The sequence below is a fragment of the Balaenoptera ricei genome, chromosome 3 (assembly GCF_028023285.1).
Source record: "Balaenoptera ricei isolate mBalRic1 chromosome 3, mBalRic1.hap2, whole genome shotgun sequence".
In the NCBI taxonomy this organism is placed as follows: Eukaryota; Metazoa; Chordata; class Mammalia; order Artiodactyla; family Balaenopteridae; genus Balaenoptera; species Balaenoptera ricei.
The window spans coordinates 91,798,632-91,819,704 of record NC_082641.1 but is presented as its reverse complement, the minus strand read 5'-3'; the positions used below and the strand labels follow the sequence as shown (position 1 = coordinate 91,819,704).

The following is a 21,073-nucleotide window of genomic DNA, read 5'->3' as shown; positions in this document are numbered from 1 at the left end:
CCAATCCCTGCTGTACAGCAAAGTGACTCAGTTATACACATATAGACTTTCTTTTTTTATATTCTTTTCCATTATGGTTTATCACAGGATATTGAATATAGTTCCTTGTGCTATACAGTAGGACCTTGTTGTTTATCCATTCTAAATGTAAAAGTTTGCATCTGCTAACCCCAAACTCCCAGACCATCCCTCCACAAGTCTGTTCTCTATGTCTGTGAGCCTGTTTGTTTTGTAGATAGGTTCATTTGTGCCATATTTCAGATTCCATATGTAAGTGATATCATATGGTATTTGTCTTTCTCTTTCTGACTTACTTCACTTAGTATGATAATCTCTAGTTGCATCCATGTTGGTGCACATGGCATTATTTCATTCTTTTTTATGGCTGAGTAGTATTCCATTGTATATATGTAGCACATCTTCTTTACCCATTCATCTGTCGGTGGACATTTAGGTTGTTTCCATGTTTTGGCTATTGTGGATAGTGCTGCTATGAACATAGGGGTGCATGTATCTTTTTGAATTATAGTTTTGTCCGGGTATATTCCCAGGAGTGGGATTGCTGGATCATATGGTAATGCTATGCTTAGTTTTCTGAGGAACCTACATACTGTTTTCCATAGTGGCTGCACCAATTTACATTCACAGTGGGTTTTAATGGTTGTGCTACACAGGCTGGGTTTTAAAGGCTTCAAATGTCAGCTTCTTGGGTGGGGCCCAGGAGATCACACCAGGGGAAATTAAGTTCTTTTATAATAGCAAGGGACCTATGAAGAGGAGGGGACAAAGTCATATTGCTTCCAAGTTGTAAAAATGATGCAATTTGAGGTATAAATGAATGAGAGCTCTTAGACAAGGCACCACAGTGTATAAAAACGTAATGGTGTGTGACTGGAATAGACCAGTGTGTGCTGCTCATGGGGCCAGCGTAACAAGAGTGTGGGCTGTGCGCTGACCTGAGCTGCTGGGCCAAGTGGAAGGGATTAGAAAGGAAGCCTTGAGGGGTTACATACAGAGAGAGTGCCCCAGGCCCTGAACCAGCAGGTGTCTGGTGTGGTTGTCCACAGATAAAGACAAAACCGAAAGTGGCCTGGCTTATGTAATAAGATCTCACTTTCAGCACTTCAGTTGACCAGAGGAATCTTCAACTTACCTAGATCAAAGGTTCAGAGGATGAAAGGGTTTTCACCTCAGCAAAGTGGAACTGACTTTGTGGGAGAGTTTTCCTGAGAACAAACATCCCATTGGTGCCAGGCACCGGCCTCTCCCAGACAGCTTGCTCAAGAAGATCCAGGCAAACTGAGAGGGCCAATCAAGACCAGGGCCGAGGGTGTGTGTATGTGTATGTGTTGTGTGTAGAACATGAGTGAAGACCTTGGAAAAAGAGATCTTTTGAAAAAATCAGAATTCTGTGTTCAAAGAATTTTATTTGAACTATAAACACTCTGTTATTCTCTGACTGGTGGGGGAGGAGGGGTAATCCTGATTTAAGGCAACTTTTGGAGCAGAAGTAGCCAGTCATCATGTGCTACCTCAGAAACCTGTGTTGCTACTGAAGCAACTGATCTACCTTCAGATCAATGATTTGAAAGTCAAAGGGCAGACAAATGCTTCAAAGGAAACTAGATGACCCAGACACCCATGCCAAAAAAAAAAAAAAAATCCCAGAATTACTATGGAAACATGCATGCACACATGTGGCACACACACACATACCTGAGTCGTATTCTGTGGATACAGACATTTAAAGAAAGGGAAACTAGACATCCTAGGGCAGGGAACTGAGTTGTAAACATTTTCTCTGTTCACTTGATATTCATGGAAAGCTGAGAGAAAGGGAAAGCACTGAAACAATAGAAAGTAGGTTGCCTAAGAGAGTTCCCTACATGAAAACAGATACAGTATTTATGTCTAAACTATAAAAAAATGTTTAAGGAAAAAAAAAGAACCTCCCAAGTGGCTGTAGCTGAAATTATTTCTAGCTTTTCATTATCGCCATGGGTGGATTTGGGGAATATTTTGTATAAAGGGAACCCTCTTTCCATTGGCAATCCCGACCATCTGTGGAGCCAGGAAAGAGGGTCAAGCCCGAGACACGTGACAAATCCTCTGAGGCACCTTGTCAGTGAGGATCCCTCAACCGAAGAGGCACAGGAACCTTTATTTGGATGTGACCATTTGTTCTTTTGTTCAACTAATACTCGGATGAATATCTCTTCCTGTGAATTTTCTCATCAGCCTGCCCTTTTCCTTCTCTTTCTCGCCAAACACACAGCACACGTGCTGCGTCAGTAGCTCACCCCCAGCTGATCAGAGACCTAACTTCCAGCAACAAGGATGCTGGCTTCTCCCCACTGAAAGCTGTGGGGACCAGAGGAGCCTGCAGACCGCTTGAGGCTCCCCTGACAGCCCCATGCTGCACGCTGTGCCCACTGTACCCACAGAGCTGCAGAAGAGAGGAGCATTTGGGAGCCCCAGCTTCTTATAAATGCAGCATGTCACATCCGGGCAGAATGTTGGAGACAGATGCAGCTTGCTGCCGTGTATTTGGCTGCTGCTACTCCAAGTGTGGTCTGTGGACCTGCAGCGGCTGCAGCACCCGGGGGAGCATCTTAGAAATGCAGACTCTCAGGTCCCACACTGGAACCGCAGAGTCAGAATCTGCAACTCAACCATCAAAATTTGAGAAGTACTGGTTTATGGAACTTTATCACATTTATTCTATTCAAGAAATCTCATAGTACGTACTATAAGCCAAGCACTCTTAAGGACACATTCTTTCCAACAGTAACTCATGTACTCCTCAGAACAACCTCATTTATAATAGTATATTATATTAGTATAGTAGATACTATTATACCCCCATTTTATAGATGAGGAAACCAAGGTATGAAAGTATTAAGTACTTGCCTAAGGTCACACAGCTAGTGTGTGATGGAGTCAAGATTAGAACACCAGAACCCATTCTGAATGTCACAACTCTATACTGCCTGCCTCTTGGAGACATACAATAAATAATTGCAATTGATATTAAAGGATGGCCACTTTGCACCATTAAAAAAATATCCACAGCAGTTCTGGAAGCTATGGATTACACTAGAATGTCCAGAGGGATCCTCTGTTCCAAAAGGATTGTTAGTTCAGGAAGAGCTATAAGAAGTGAAAGGTTCTTCCCATCAGATGATCAGGAATTCAAGATAAGTAGGAGTGATAACTTATTTAGTAAATAAACAAAAACTGTTATACTAAATAAACAAACTAAATAAACAAAAACTACTATACTTTAGTGATACATTTAAAAACGTTTTTAAAAACGAAGGTCAGTTTGAATGGTAAAGTAAAAAGGTTTAACCCACACGTTTGGGAACCTTCACCAGTTAATGCCCACACAGCACATTAGAAACTGAGGGAAATAAATAAGATTTAAATATTGGTACTCTTCTTGCTTGACTTGTCAGTCAGGTCAAAATACCTCAAAATTAGTTGCAGACCACTCACAGAGTTGGGCCTCTGGCCTTCTGGAACTGTCTGTGTGGCGATGTGACTTCAGCAGACCCAGCCATTCACCCACTTTCTACTTTCTTTTCTGGGCCTTGCATCCTTCGGAAACACCTCACAGCTCTGATCTCAAATTTGCCCACAGATTTGGGTTTCCTGACTGCCTATTTCATAGTCCCCTGGGCAGTGTTCACCAGAAACACCAGGAAATAGCACCTCACCCTTGCAATATTTTCCTGAAGCCTCCAGAAGGTGGATTTCACCCTAATCAAAACAACACCCTTAACACATTTGGAAAAGTCATTAACAGTGTTGGATAGCTATCATCTCAGAATGTGTGTGTTTACTCAATCCTGAGCCCTGGGGGCATGCACAAAGAACAGAGGAGTTATATCATATCTTGATAAAGTAAGAAAATCCCCAACAGCAATTCCTTCTCTAGCAGCTCCAGAAAAACTCAGAAACCTCTCAAAAGGGGTGCTTTTATGTTTATAGAAATAAGTTGCTTATGCAAATAAAAATACGAGTACTAGTGTGCCAGTTATGCAAAAATGCAACGTTTGGTTTAGTTCTAAGAAGCAAAAAGGGCTTCACTGATTCTTTCCTCAAATATTTACTGAGTGCCTACAATGTGCCAGGTTCCTGCACTAGTCCTGAGGATTTAATGGTGAACAAAAACAGTCCCTGTTCTCAGGAACTGTTGGTCCAGTGAGCCAGAAAGACATTCACCAAGAAATTCCCACAAATGAACACATTGTTACAAATTGAAATAAGTGCTCTGAAGGCAAGAAAGACGGGAGGGAGGGCCAAGGAAGGCTGAAAAAGCGATGGTGAAGTTCAGTTGAGGAGCTTGAGAACAGCTGGATATATTCAGCCCAGGGGAACTGGATGGGAACTGACATTAGAACACGATGGAGAAGCTGAAATTCAAGGACTAGAGTGGTTGGTGGACAGAGAGCCAGGAGGAGAGAAAAGGTGAGGCAGGAGAGGAAGAAGGAGGTGGAACCATGCAGGGCCTGTGGTAGCCAAGTTAAGAATCTGACCGAACTGAAGGGTTTTAAGCTGGGGTGACATGCGCAGACTGGCACTTCAGAAGAGATCTCCTCTGGCTACAGTGTGGAAGGCTGGATGGGAGGAGGGCCAAAGGAGACACAAGAAAGTCAGTTAGGAGTATCTGCAGCACTCCAAGAGAGAGAATTAGGCTGGCAGGAGTAGACATGGAAAGAAGTGGACAGATATGAGAGAGATTTAGAAGGTGAAATAATAGGACTTGGCTACTGTATGGCACAGGGAACTCTACTCAATATTCTGTAATAACCTATATGGGAAAAGAATCTGAAAAAGAATGGATATATGTATATGTATAACTGAATCACTTTGTTGTACATCTGAAACTAACACAACATGGTAAATCAACTTTATTCTAATATAAAATAAAAATTAAATTTAAAAAATACTAGGAATTGGTCGTGAAACCAGTATGGGAGTTGATGGAAAAGGGGGTGTCCAGGATGATGCCAAGATCTCTTCTGGCTTGTGTAAGTGGGTGTACACGTAGACACATTTGCTGAGATAGCAAAACTAGGCGGGAGATGATGAATCCAATATTGGACTGGTATAATTCAGCATGTTTTAGGAATATCTGGTGGGACATGATTTATAGGCAATTGAGTTAATTTGTCCTGCAGATCTGAGGCTCAGAAGAGAAGTCTGAGCTGGACATTTACTATGGGAGTCAGTGGCCTCTTCAAAGATAACTGAAGCTGAAACATAAATAAGAGAGATGAAACATAAATGCCCAGACAGAATGCATGAGGTTAAAAGAGGAAGGGGCAAAAGTTGATGCCTTGCGAAATTCTGACCCTCGAGAGTTAGGTAGAAGAGGTGAGCCTGCAAATGAGACAGAAAGGAGGAGCCAGACAGATGGGAGAAAAGCAAGAGGACTCTGGGGTCGTGGGAGCCAGGAAGAGACGGGTCTGCGAGCAGCGGGCAATGGTCAGCATGGTCGACTGCTGAGAGGTAATTCATACAAGGCAAGGACTGAAAATGTCCATTTTATTTACTGACAAAGTCACCAGCGACCTTAGCAATGTCGTGAAAGTATGGATTGATGAGAGTGACAGATGCCAGAATTGAGTGGGTTGAGGACTTTATGGGGAGTAAAAAAATGGAGAACATAAGTAAAGACAGTCCTACAGAATCAAGCAGGAAACTCTGACTCGAACTAAAAGCCAAAGTCCTTACAGTAACCTACCAGGCCATACCACCTACCCCTCCTTACTGCATCTTCCACTTCTCTTCCCTTTCTCACGCCGGCCACACTGACTTCCTTATTCTTTGGATGCACCAGCTTCCACCTCATGACTTTTGCATTTGCTGTTCCTTCAGTCAGGAAACTTATTCCTCCACATAAATAAATGGCTGTTCCCTAACTCCTCAGGTCTTGGCTCAAAAATTATTTTCTCAGTGAGGTCTCCCCTAACTACCATATTTAATATTAAAATTCACCTCTTCGCTTGTGCTGACTATTCCCTTCCCTGCTTCATTTAGTACTTCTTACTGTCTGACAGATTATATATTGCTTCTGTGTTTACTATTTATCTCATCCCCTCCCTCAAGAATGTAAGTTTCTTGAGGGCAGAGAATTTTGTCTATTTTGATCACTGCTACAGTCTCAGTGATTAGATCAGTGTCTATTACTTAGTAAGCACTCAAAAAATGTGTTGAAAAAATAAAATATTTGAACAAATAAAATAAATAGCTTTAATATACACTATCAATTATCAACTAGAAAAACAAAGAGGTTTAAAAAAAGCTCCATTCATGATAGCAGCAAAATCTGGAGGGAAAGACAGAGAAACAAACAGAACAAAAAATAATGTGCAAATATGAGGAAAACCACTGAGTGACATAAAAAAGACTTGAGTAAATGTAGAGGTATACAATCCCTCTTATGAAAAAACTGGCTTGCAAAGATATCAATTCTTCCTACATTAATTTAGAAATGTATCACAAGTTAATGAAATTAAAATTAACAGATAATTAAAAGTCAATGAAATTTCCACATCAAAGTAAAAAGCTTTTGCACAGTGAAGGATACTACCAAGAAAACAAAAAGGCTGCCTATTGAATGGGAGATGATATTTGCAAACAATGTACCTGATAAGGAGTTAATATCCAAAATATACAAAGAACTCATACAACTTAACATCAAATAAAATAAATGATTCGATTTAAAAATTGGCAGAGAAACTGAATAGACATTTTTTCCAAAGAAGACATACAGATGACCAACAGGCACATAAACAGAAACTCAATATCACTAATCATCAGGGAAATGCAAATCAAAACCACAATGAGATATCGCCTCACACCTGTCAAAATGGCTATTACCGGGCTTCCCTGGTGGCGCAGTGGTTGAGAGTCTGCCTGCCAATGCAGGAGACGCGGGTTCGAGCCCTGGTCTGGGAGGATCCCACATGCCGCAGAGCGGCTCGGCCCGTGGGCCACAATTACTGAGCCTGCGCGTCTGGAGCCTGCGCTCGGCAGCGAGAGGCCACGATAGTGGGAGGCCCGCGCACCGTGATGAAGAGTGGCCCCCACACCGCGATGAAGAGTGGCCCCAGCTTGCCACAACTAGAGAAAGCCCTCGCACAGAAACGAAGACCCAACACAGCCATACATACATACATACATACATAAAAAGAATGTAAGCAGACAAGAATAGCATTAAAAAAAAAATGGCTATTACCAAAAACACAATAAATAACAAGTATTGATGAGGAGGTGGAGAAAAGGGAAAACTTGTGCACTGTTGGTGTGAATGTAAATTGGTGCAGCCACTATGTAAAACAGTATGGAGGTTCCTTAAAAAATTAAAAATAGAACTACCGTATGATCCAGCAATTCCACTCCTGGGTATTTATCTGAAGAAAACAAAAACACTAATTTGAAAAGATATATGCACCCCTATGTTCATCGTAGCATTTACAATAACCAAGATACAGAAGCAACCTAAGTGCCCACTAATAAATGAATGGATAAAGAATATATATATATTAAGAATATTATATATATTATATATATATAATATAATATTACTCAGTCATAAAAAATGAAATCTTGCCATTTGTGACAACATGGATGGACCTATAAGGTATTGTGTTAGGTGAAATAAGTCAGACGGAGAAAGACAAACACCATATGATTTCACTCATATGTGGAATATAAAAAACAAAACTAATGAACAAACATAACAAGAGAGAAACAGAGTCATAGATACAGAGAATAAATAGATGGTTGCCAGAGGGGAGGTGGTTAGGGGGAGGGGAGAAATAGGTGAGGGAGATTAAGAGGTACAAACTTCCAGTTACAAAATAAATGAGTCACCAGATTAAAGGTACAGCATGGGGAATACAGTCAAAAATAATGTAACATCTTTGTAAGGGAACAGATGGTAACTCGACTTACCATGGTCATCATTTTGTATTGTATGGAAAGATCCAATCACTATGTTGTGCACCAGGAACTAACACAGTGTTATAGGTCAATTATACTTCAAAAACAAACAAACAAACAAACAAACTCATAGAAAAAGAGATCAGATTTGTGGTTACCGGAGGTGGGGGGATGGAGGAAGTGGGAATTGGATGAAGGCGGTCAAAAGGTACAAGCTTCTAGTTATAAGATAAGTAAGTACTAGGGATGTGATGTACAGCATAATAAGTATAATTGACACCGCTGTGTGTTACATTATATGAAAGTAGTTAAGAGAGTAAATCCTTAGAGTGTTCATCACAAGGAAAAATGTTTCTTCCTTTCTCTTTCATTTTCTATCTATATGAGATGATAGATGTTCACTAAACTTATTGTGGTAATTATTTCATGATGTAAGTCAGTCAAATCTTTATAATGTACACCTTAAACTTACACGGTGCTGTATGTCAATTATACCTCAATAAAACTAGAAGGAAAAAAAATTCAATGGAATTTCTAAAGCTCTCTTAGATTGGAAAAATGCCTGGAAATAGCCAAAATGGTTTTTTTGGGGGTGAGGAGAGACAATGAGGGAAGCCAATCCGTATGGCATATTTAACCATATTATGAAGTAACAGTATTAATACAAGAACAGATAGATCAATAAAAGAAAATGTAGGATCTATAATCAAATGCAAATATATATACTTTTAAAGTTAGTATATAATAAAGTGTACATTCAGATCATCAGGGAAAGAATGGATTTATTAAATGGGATTAGGACAAATGACTAATCATTTGGGGAAAAAATGATGCTTCCTATCATGTAAATCATATACACATAAATTCCAGAAGAATTAGATATTTATAAATGAACCATAAGATAGCTATAAGAAAATGCCAATATTTATCTACTGAGCTCGATGTGAAAAAGTAAAAGAAGAAAGTGACAGATTTGGCTACATTTATATTTAAAACTTATGTTTTGCAAAAGATATCACAAATTTCAAACTAAAGCAAAAATTGGGGGAAAACATTTCCAACCTGACAAAAAATTAATATTCCTAATATACAAAGACTTCTTATAAACCAAAAAGAAAAACACAAATTCTCTAACAGAAAAAAAATGAGAATTGAGAAAATACACAAATTAGAAACAGAGCTAGTCAATAAATAAATCAAAAAGATGTCCAAATTTACTAGGATTCAAAGAACTGTAAAATTAAATAATGTGATCCCATTATTCAGAGGTCAGATTGGTGAAGGCTAAAAAAGGTAATAATGTGTAACATTATTGAATATGTGAGGAAATGGGCAATTTTACAGGTTCCAGAAGGCACAGTAAATTCTGGAAGGCAATTAGTAATATATTAACCTAGATATTCATAGAGGGGTTTATTAGTTTTTTAGTGCTGCCATAACAAAGTACCACAGACTAGGTGGCTTAAACAACAGAAATTTATTTTCTCTTGACTCTAGAGGCTAGAGGTCCAAGATCAAGGTATCAGAAGTGTTGATTTCATTCTGAGGCCTCTCTCTCCTTGGCTTACAGGTAACTGTCTGTAAGTCAGAAAGTGGGACAGGTAACCTTCTAAAAAAGCTCCCGATGATCCCTGCCTCCTGGGAGTCACACCCTTATGTAATCCCCTCCCCTTGAGTGTCAGCTGGACCTTGGGACTTGACTCTAAAGAACAGAATACTGCTAAAGTGATGGATGTCACTTCTGAGATCATGGTACAAAAGACTGTGGCTTCTGTCTTGCTGGCCCTTCTTGTTCGCTTGCTCTGGGGAAGAGGAGCATCGAGTAAGGAACAGAGGGTGGCCTCGGGTCAACAGTGAGGAAGGAACTGAAGCCGCCAGTCCAACAGCTCTCCAGGAACTGGATCCTGTCAACAACCACTGAGGAAGCTGAGAAACGGAGCTGCCCAGTTGAACCCTGAGATGACTTTGGCTCCAGCAGATACCCTGACTGCAGCCTCTTAAGAGACCCTTAAATAGAGGACCCAGCTAAGCCATGCTTAGATTCAAGACCCACAAAACTGTGAGATGATAAATATGTGTTGTTTTAAGCCACTCAGTTTTGCGGTAAGCAACAAATAAACTAAGAAAGTAAAATAAAATTTCTGGAGAGAGACAACTAGTATAATATATCAAGTTACACACACACACACAAACACACACACACCATGCAATACTTAATTTTAAATGGTGATATGAGGTCTATATTTACATGGCAAATTTGCATGATATAGTATGTAAAAAAAAAAGTAGATTACAAAACACCCTGCCTAGTAAAATCCCATTTATATATAAATACATTAGTATGTTTTAGGGCATAAGTAAAGAAGATATAACTCAAGAGATCTTAAATAATAAAGAAATGTATTGTGCAGCAGGAAGGCTAGAGGCAGGGTGGTTCAATCAATATCATGAAGGCTCTAGCTGTTTCCATGCTGTTCCTCTCCCTTAAAAGTGTGGTCTTCTTCCTAATATTAATCTCCTTTGGATCTGTAGTGGCTACTACTGGCAATCAAGGGTACATGCATCCTCTTCATGTTTATCTCCCATTTGGGAGGGAAAGAGAGAAGGAGCTGCTTTCAGAAACTCTACCAGAAGAACGTGGAAACCTTTTCTAGCTATCTCCAGCACACTTTTTCTAGAGACTCATTAGTGCAAGTCTATCACATGTCCATTCCTAACTCAAATGTTATCAAGAGGCTGGGACTACCCTTAGATCTGTCAGGCTTCCCCTTACATTGGGAGGTGGGACCCTGCAATACATGGGTTTCTTGTAGGAGGAGAGGCTGCCTGCAATTTTGTTAGGGATCTTTTGGAAAGAAGAGAAGTAGGGATAGATGTGCGCAACAAATAATGAGCACTACGTCATATCTGTGTGTATCTGTTGTGTCTTTAGTCTTACTATCTCTGGGTAGATGAGATTAAGAATGATCTCTTTTTCTTTGTATTTTTCCTTATTGAATGCATTTTTTATTTTTTTGCAATTAGGTTCAGGGCCAATGAGGCCCAATGTATTTAAATAATAATCTCCTTTTTGTGAGCTGTTTACACAGGTTCTGTCTTAAACTTACATGCTTATACATTATTGGGGGTGCAGTCTCAGGAAAGCACGAGTGAAGGGAAAAGCTGAGTGAGGAAACAAAGCGGAGAGAGCTAATATAAGGGGTGTGCAAGCAAGCTGGCCACAGCTCTGCAGCACACGTAGCTAGTTGTCTGGTCTTGCAGAGGCCAGAGGAAACTACTGCATTCAGAACAGGTCCTCGGCGGGGAGGAAGGAGGAGCAGCTTAACAGCTGGTTCCCTCCGGTTTCCTGTCTCTCACTGGTTGCTGCTCCACAGGGCGTGACCTCCACAACAGCCCAGGGTTGCGCACCTGACAGGTCCAGGCAGTCGCTGAGGAAGCCCGGGCCTCTGCAGGGCGGTCTCTCTCTGTCATCAGGGCTGCCCTTGGCTCCTTTGTCTGTGGGAGGGTGCGGGGCAGCAGGGAAGCCATCGCTAGAGCCACTCTGGCTGAAGTAAAGACAGAGGCCATGATCTATGATGGGAGGTGAAGCTAAGCGACCAGTCTGGGCCAGTTACATATTCCTTGCAACAAACTTACTAGAACAATATCCTCCTATAAAGCCCAGTTGTTTTCCTTCCTTTCCCTGAACCTTCCTAGACGCTTTGCACTTCTCCTTGTCTCTGGTCATGTGTGTACTTATTGCATAAGACCAAATACTCCTTAAAGGAAGATGCTGTAACACACCCATCTTTGAATTCCTCTGTGCATACAGTGGGCATGCAATAAACATTTAAAAATAAAAATTAATATTCTTAAATTTGCTCTGGTGTGACAGTCAGCAGATGCTATAGGGACTGAAGATTGAGAAGGAATCTATAAAGTAAAAAACCACTATGGATAGCAAATTACTCCTTTAAGGGAACCTTTATTTTATATTACCAAAATAGGGGACTTCAACAAACTAACTTACATGGCAATAGTCTTTGTGTTTTCCTCGTTCCATGTTATTTTACTGATGGTAAATCTGGAAGCATGTAAGCATACAGTTAGAGACAGGTTAACACTGGCACAGGAGTTTTTCTCTATTTTAGGAATGAGAAAAGTCAAAATCCTACCTTGCAAGTGTAGAAGTAGCAACATAATTTTGTCTTAAGGTAGTATTAATCCATCACTTCATTCATTCAACACTGATTTAACATCTATGTACACAGCATTTATGTACAAGGAATAGTGTCAGGTGGTGTGAGAGATAAAAGGCATGATTGTTACACTCATGAAGTTTATAATCTGGTAGGTGAAAGAAACTGAATAGAAGTTACTATAACACAAGTTAGGATTAAGTAAATTCCCTTAATTCTATTATTAGTTTTTTATTCTGTGATTAGTTTAAAATGTTTGTTCACTGTGAATACCCAGTAACCAGAAAGGAATAGCCTAAGAAAAGTGGACTATAAATATTAATTTGAAAATAGTTTTTAAAGCATTTATCTACCCTGAAAGAGTCAGGATAGAACCATGTGGTCAACTGCCAAACAACTTTTTAATAACAACTAGAATACACAATTAAGAGTAGTTTTTTTTTTTTTTTCATTTACTTCATCTTATAATCTTTACTCAGGAACTGACACAGAACCTAACCAACAGTTCAATGCTTTTGAAAATACTACTAACTAGATGGTATTGAAGCCTATTGGATGATAACAGCTACTAATACAGAGAAACTATGGATTTATCACAGTTAGTTCACAAGCATACACCAACAGTTGCCCAATGGGACTAATTTAAACAGTATGCTTTTCCAAAAAAATATGCTACCAAAAACATCCTAGTACCTACAGTCCAGAAAATAAAACTCTTTCAGTCCTGAAAAAGATGTTAAAATCACTTTATAGAAGAAGACTGATTGGAGAGGTGTGTGTGACTTGCCTAAAGTCACATGACTAGTTAGTTGAAGGGGCACAGAGTCCCCATCACCCTAATATTCTAGATTAGGTAAAATGCACATGACACATATTTTCAAATGTAAATTTCTCAGCTTCTTCTTTTTTATTGAAGTATAGTTGATTTACAATGTAGTGTTAGTTTCTGGTGTACAGCAAAGTGATTCACTTATACATAAATTCTTTTTCATATTATTTTCCACTATGGTTTGTTACAGGATATTGAATATAGTTCCCTGTGCTATAAAGTAGGACCTTGTTATTTATCTGTTTTATATATAGTAGTTTATATCTGCTAATCCCAAACTCCTAATTTATCCCTCCCCTACCCCCTTTCCCCTTGGTAACCATAAGTTTTCTTTGTGAGTCTGTTTCTGTTTTGTAAACAAGTTCATTTGTATCATATTTTAGATTCCACATGTAAGTGGTATCATATGGTATTCATCTTCCTCTTTCTGATTTACTTCACTTAGTATGATAATCTCTACTTGCATCCATGTTGCTGCAAATAGCATTATTTCATTCTTTTTTATATATGTTTTATATATTATATTTTATATTATATATATTATATATTTTATATATTGTATATATGTACCACATCTTTATCCACTCATCTGTCGACAGCCATTTAGGTTCTCAGCTTCTTCTAAGTTGGACAAAACCTGATATATCTTTTTCTAAGTATTCTAAAGTGTTTGAAATTACCATTACACATGAACAATTTTATTTGATCAATATTTAATAAATTTCTATTACGTGTTGGGCACTGAGTTTATGAAGACAAAAGACAAAAGAAGTATAGTCTCTGCCTTGAGTGTGGGAAGCAAGGAAATGGAAACAGTGAGAATATCAAAGGTGAGCAGAGCTGGCCTAGGAGTGTGTATAAGGTCCTGAGGCATGAGGGAAAGTCTCCAGAGAGAAAGAGCTGCATGAGAACTGAGTCTAGGAAAACTGAGAAGGTGCTTACCAGACAACAAGGGGGAGAGAAGGGCACTTACAGAGGAGCTGCATGTGCAAAGCACTGAAGTTTGGAACAGCTGGGCCTGCCAGAGGAGGGAGTGTGAAAGATAATGCTAGAGGGGATACAATCACTGTGCCAGATGGCCAGGCGCTTCAAATCAAACGGCCCTAGGAGGAGTCTGAAATTAGCTGTAAGAAACAGGCAACTAACTGTTGAAGGACTTTACGAGGAGCTGCCTGCTCAGCTTTATTTTATAGAAAAATGACTTTAATGTCCATGTAAAGTGGCCTGGAGGAGCCGAGCCTGCATGTTACGACACTAGGAGAATAATTCTGGTCCGAGATGAAGGAACTTAGGAAACCAAGAAGGGGGAGGGAGATGAGCAGCACTGATTTCCCCCTTTGCTTACAATAAATATAAAACTGCCAACATATTTTTAGAAGAGTAAATACTTCCCCAAAAATATTCTCTCAATGATTTCCACCCTGTTTATCATGAAGTACGCTCAGGTTAAGACTACAGTACATACAATTGTTAAAGTAAAACTCTTGCCTAAAAGCATTAACCTCTAATGTGGAATATTCTGTTAAGGTTGTTATTCTCAGAAAAAAGTTCTGATTTTTTGTAAATAAGTGAAAAATTCTGACATTTAAATGAAATGCAGTCACACTTTTATATAAATGCCCTCTTTCACCCTATCTGTTTTTACTTCCTTCATCTGTATCACAAATGTGTACATGAGAACTTTTAAACAATAGACAACAGGTGTCTTAATCTATGGCACTTGCCACAATGTTGAATAGATGCCCAATTAACACCAAGTCTAAGATGTATTTTCAATTATCTTCTACATTGTGATGTGAATATTTAAAAAATTAAACAAAGAGCTCATCTATCTAGAATTTTCCAAGCAAAAGTTTCACAACTAAATATTCAACTGAGGGCTACACTTAAACTCAACTAACAACTGTCACATCAGACAAACACATTTAATGCTTATTGGGTCAACCTAGCAATTTGTTCCGTTTACATTTTCACTTTGCTAAGGGACAGGGATCCAAATATTTGAACAATGAATAGGTCCAGAGAGTCCTTCTGCCTACCCAACTCTTTTTCTCCCATCAGAGTCATCAATAATCAATTGCACGGATTTAGTAATTACTCATTTACATATTTAAACTGACATTTTGAAATGACAATGAGAAGCTGACAATTAACTGTTCTCTAAGGAAATGCCCTTTCTCTCCATATGGTTTCTACTCTGGGACTAACACTTAAAGAGATTTTCAATTTACTGAACAACAGAGAGTCTCCCCAGCTGAGACCCCCATGGAAACTCATTTAGAATGCAAATGCCTCACCTTCTGTACCAAGAATTTAAATGCCATTCCCACTGATGCTAAGAAGCCAGTTTTAAAATGAAAATTCATCTGCACCATAGACCTTGGGTAAATTAAACAGGAAATAACTTTAAGGCTTTAGGGGTTTTAATAGGTTTTCTTGTGTTAGCTGCGCAGCATTTATGGTAAAAAAGGCTCTCAGGTAAGGGCCACAGGTTCATTCTTTTTCCTTAGAGGCTATGTTGTCTTGGCTCCCTGTCTTAAAACAGAGATATTAATTCCTGTTGCAAGAATTAAATGAGATAATATATGGACCAATTGATTGTAAACTATAAAAGCTTCTATACACATTTGCTATTATTACTTCAGATGTTCACTAACCTGCTGACTCCAAATTAAAAGACTGTAAAATAAAGGGCTGGTGGAAAAAAACAAAACTATCCTGAAAAATATACTTACTAAAAATGCAAGTGAACAAATTGGTCTATAAATTCAAAACAATCCCAATCAAATATTCCAGCTGCCTGTTTTGAAGAAATTGACAAGCTGATCCTAAAATGTGTATGGGAACTCAGAGGACTAAGAATAACCTATCTTAAAAAGAGAAGAACAAAACTGGAGGATTCACACTTCTCAATTTCAAAACTTACAACAAAGCAACAGTAATCAAAATAGTGTGGTACTGGTATAAGGACAGGCATATGTACCAATGGAAAAGAACTGAGAGTTCAGAAATAAACTCTTATGTTTATGGTCAATTGATTGTTGACAAGAGTGTCATGAAAATAGGAAAGAATAGTCTTTTCAACAAATGGTGCTGGAACAACTTGATAGCCACATGCAGAAGAATGAACCTGGACCCCTTCTTCACACCATACACACAAACTCAAAATGGATCACAAACCTAAATGTAAGAACTATATCTATGAAACTCTCAGAAGAAAACATAGGAGTGAATCTTTGTGACCTTGGATTAGGCAAAACCTTCTTGTATATGACACCAAAACACAAGCAACTACAGGTCACATAATGTATGATTCCATTTACATGAAATATCTGTAATAGGCAAATCAATAGAGATAGAAAGTAGATTAATGGTTACCTAGGGCTGGGGAGGTTGGGGTGAAATGGGGGAGTATTGCCATCATAACAATATTAAAACTTCCTAACCATGAATATGAGATGCCTTTCCTTTTATCGAATCATTTTAAACGTACTAGAGGAATGATATGGTATAGATATGTCACCAGGAAAACAGAAATAATACACCTTAATTATGGGATAATGGATGATTTTGATTTTATTTTTATATATTTCTGTATTTTGCAAATTTTCATCACCAAAAATACCTTTTATATAACCAAAAAGAAGTTATTTTAAAGGAAAATATTATATAATAAAATATACTTACATTTAAGTATCTCATAAACATGGAAAATGCTTGAAAGATTGTTCAACCTACATGAACATACCACTGTTTATTCTTGGTCATTTATTCATCAGAATTTACTGACTGAGTGCTATATGGCAAATACTGTGCTAGATCCTGAGTGTACTGTTTTAATAAAACAGACATGATTCTGGCCCTCATGAAGGCCAATGGGAGAATGACAATAAATGGGCAAAGTAATAAATAGAAATGCAATTACAAGTTGTAAAGAGTGCTTTGGAAGAAAGCCAATGGTGGGATCTTAGTTCCGCGAACAAGGAATTGAACCCATGCTCTCGGCAGTGAAAGCGCTGAGTCCTAACCACTGGACCGCCAGGGAATTCTCTAACACTTTGATACAGTGGTCATGGAAGTTCTCTCTAAGGCAACAGTGTTTAAGCTGAGGCTTGGGGACTAGATATAAATGTTAAGTGTTGGTTTTAGATATTTGTCAAAATGTTCAACATAGTTTCTTAAACTGAAGGATAAAAACAAGAAGCTTTAAAATTCCAAAGGGAGATTAATTTCAACAAATAGAGTAAAACCTCCATCTCCTATAACATGATATATAGGGCTCCCAAAACTCATCGTAAGGTTAATAAATGCACCAGAAGAGCCTGCTGTGCTCACACTGTGCAGCCCAAATCCTGCCCTGTCCAAGCTATGGCTTGGCCCCACCTGATGGTAGTTGTCTGCTCCAGCTTAAGTATCCATGGAAATGATTCTGGGTCCCTCTGGCAGGCTGGGAGTTCCAGGGCAGAAGTAGTAACTCCAGGAACCTCCAGCTAGCTAATACCCTTTTTGTCAGTTTGAGGAGGAAGGCTGAGCCAAGGGGATATTTAAGACACAAAGCCATAACTCTTACCTCCCTGCTTCCTGAAATGATGTACCCTGATATTTCCCCAATGGCCTCAGTCTCTCTTCCACTCATCCTTCCTCCAAATATAACATCTCCAGCTCACTCCTGTTTGAGGATAATGGCTAGGTAAAAGGACTGGAGCCAATACAGTTGAATTTAGGTTAACATGGGGAGTTTTATTATACGTATTGGTTGCTACTTGCCTACCCAATATCCATTTCCCACTCTTAATAACAGAACTCAGCTTTTGTATAGGAGGCGATGTACCCAATTGGATGATATACTTCCTTAAACTCTACTGCAAGTAGGCATGGTACAGTGATGTAGTTTGACCAACATGAAGTCAATTTAGGGATCTGGGAAAGCTGTGCTTTGATGATACAGGCAGCATTCATTTCAGCTTCCTCTTACACCTTCGCTCCCTAGAACTTGGAGATGAAGTTGGAGACAGAGCAATCATTTTAGGACTGCGACATAACTATGAGGAAGAATGCTCCATGTGAAGAATGCAATGCAGAAAGATACAAGGAAGGGGGACATTGATACCATTCTGCAGCTGCTGCCTCAGCGTGGATGGCCCACCTCAAGACTTCTAGGTGTGACAGTCAACACTTATTTGACTGTGATTCTATTATATATAGACAAACTGAAATCCTAAAGGATACAGCTATTTATGATTAGCATAAACTTGACATCTTTAGGAGAATTCAAGGTTTCCAAGGTTTTAAAGCAGAAAGCCCAACTCTCATGTTTAATAAAAGAGAAAATTCACAGCATTCCACACCTTCTCTCCCACTGTACAGTGGTCAGTAAAGTCATTAAATAGGGGCAGCACAAAGGAGTGACATTGGAAAGGGAGTCATTATTTTCATTAACCCCATTCCTCAAGCATACCAAATAAACATATATTCCAATAAAACGGTGCTTGCTATGTAAACACACTTCTAGACACGTTCTTTGGTGCCTGCTCTCAATGAGATTGCCACCCCTGAACTCCTCCTATATGGAAATTCTGTCACAGACTAAAAATAACTTCCAGGGCAACTCTGCCCACAGCTGAAGTTTTGGCTTTGGGTCCACTACTGCCCATGCCTTCCAACTTTCAAGCAGATATATTAAAGCGATGTGGCTCAAGGACGGATAACATTTTTTCCCACGTTTGCCCCAGCAGGTTTCTACCTTCATCCAAAATTCCTTCTTTAACATCATGCCCTCACACTGCTTCACCCTCCAAAACAAAGTTCTCAAACTGTGCTTAAAGAATTCATTATCCTTCAGTGCTCATATAGCCCCCATTCAAAATAATATGAGCATTTACACAGAAAGTGTAGTTCAGGTAAAGCAACATATTAATAGGATTAGTGGGAGGAAAGGAGAGAATTTTGCTAGTTTTCTATATGTACTCTTGCCCATGTGAAATTAAATTCTTTTTGCATTCTAACATGAAGGATGTAGATAGTTTTTATTATTGCAAATGAGATAACGGCTTTTCAAGTAGAAAAACAACAACAAAAAAACCCTAAACGGGACTTCCCTGGTGGCGCAGTGGTTAAGAATGCGCCTGCCAATGCAAGGGACAGGGTTTCAAGTCCTGGTCCGGGAAGATCCCACATGCCGCAGAGCAACTAAGCCCGTGAGCCACAACTATTGAGCCCGCGAGCCACAACTACCGAAGCCTGCACGCCTAGAGCCCGTGCTCCGCAACAAGAGAAGCCACGGCAATGAGAAGCCCGCGCACCGCAACGAAGAGTAGCCCCCTCTCTCAGCAACTAGAGAAAGCTCGCGCGCAGCAATGAAGACCCAACGCAGCCAAAAATAAATAAATAAAGTTAAAAAAAACCCCAAAACCCTAAACTATAGGATGAAATTTTTTTAACCCAGAACCCAAACAGGGAAAGACTTCCAGATAAAAATCTATATTAGGTCAACTAGAGTTACATATTTTTTTCCATTTCATAACATAATTACTCCATACAGTTTTCTGATATCTTTCTAATGTTTCCCAATGAAACTTCAGAAAAGTAATAAAGTTCAGCTAAGAATTATCATAATTGAGTGAAGTCCCAAATAAATAATTATTTTTTTAACTGTCAAATTCTTTTACATGTCAAACCACCTGTTTCAGAGATTTTTTTTTTTTTTTAATTTGGGCGTGGGGAGGGATTCCCCACTTTTTTTTTTTTCTAGGTAGGCAAGGACAATCAGCAGGAGGCATCCTGGAATTTTCAAAGGATCTTCAGCATCACCAAGACAAAGGCTAAAGAAAGATGTGGTACACAATTCAGGCTGACTACGCCTTTGAAGGCAATTCACATTTCGGCGCGTACAGGCTTCAGCGCCCGGTGTCGACCTTTCATATAAGCATACCAGAAAACATTACGATTACCTTCTTCACCATCAGTGTCCGATAAGTGATAAAAATTTGGGCAGAAGTAATTATTTTGCCAAGCTCTGCCGCTTGACGTTGCAACACCGCCCCTGTAGGGGAGCTGGAAGCAAGCACAGCGAGGGTTAGGAGTGGTCGCGCAGAGGCGCCCGAGACCCCTCCGGAGGCTCACCTGGTTAGAGCGCGGAGCCGGGCTTAGGGCGTAGGGTCTATTTCCAGCCTCACCTGTAAACCCCCAGTGTGCACCTGAGCGCGTCGTTCCCCTCAAGCTAATAGGTTTAAATCAGTACTGAGCGGCAAACTATGCCCATTCTTTGGACTCCGAAGTTGGGAACGCAGGGTCTCTGTGCCACACGAAAGTTTTTCACAGCTTGTTTTCATGGTCAACTCTGTCACTGACAGCGCATCCCTATCCTGGTCCGGCCCCGGGTCTGTCCACCGAGCAACCGGACAAGATCGCTGCCCGGTGGCCCAGCACCTTGACACCCACATCTGCAGGGCAGCCTCTTCTATCGGGAACAAGTGGCCATAACTCGTCTCCCCACAGGCAGGAGCGCTCCGGGCCCCGGGGGAGAACTCGCATCCGAAAGAGATGTCTCCCAATGCCCAGACAAAGACGGCGCTGGGAAAAGTTGGACTAACTGGCACCTCCAGAAGACAAGCAGAGCAGCCCCTCGGCCTCAGTGGCCGAGCTGGCGACGCGCTCTCAGAGTCGTAGGCAACTTTCCGCGTGAGCTTCTGAGCAACTTGCTGGAAGTTGGGGACGAGGGGCCAGAGGAGAGGTCAAGGGCAGCGCCGAGAGGCTGATCGCACCCCAGCCCGTTTCGCGGACCTCCCCGAGTACCTGCTAATGTAGCCGTCGCCGTCGCCGTCGCACGTCTGGAAGAGGCGCCGCATCCTCTCCTCCTCGCCGGTGCTGGACGTGTCGCTGCTGCTGCTGCTGCCGCCGCCGCCGCTGCCGCCGCTGCTGGCGCTCCTGGCGCTCCCCGCCGCCGCCGCCGCCGCCGCCGCCGCCGCCATCATGCGCCCGCTCCCTGCTCGGGAGGCGGAGGACGCGCGGCCGCAGGAGGAATCTGCGAGGCGCACACGCGCTCGCGGCCCCGAACCTGCCTGACGACGGAGCATGCCCAGTGGCCGCCCGGGCGCTCCAGGAGAGGGAT

The 21,073-nt window shown here is 40.5% G+C and overlaps 1 protein-coding gene across 2 annotated transcripts in view; it reads right to left on the bottom strand.

Annotated features, from left to right (window-relative positions):
• MCC (MCC regulator of WNT signaling pathway) overlaps positions 1–21,010 on the bottom strand; it is a 428,184-nt gene extending 407,174 nt beyond the window's left edge. Inside the window, exon 1 of one of the 2 annotated variants that reach the window (XM_059916875.1) lies at positions 20,758–21,010. In XM_059916875.1, the coding sequence (XP_059772858.1) occupies positions 20,758–20,936 (179 nt within the window). In that variant the 5' untranslated portion in view covers positions 20,937–21,010. Of the gene's footprint in view, positions 1–20,085; positions 20,106–20,757 lie in introns of those variants that run through there. The other variant, XM_059916876.1, reaches the window with a different exon arrangement.
• Positions 21,011–21,073: the final 63 nt, after the last annotated feature.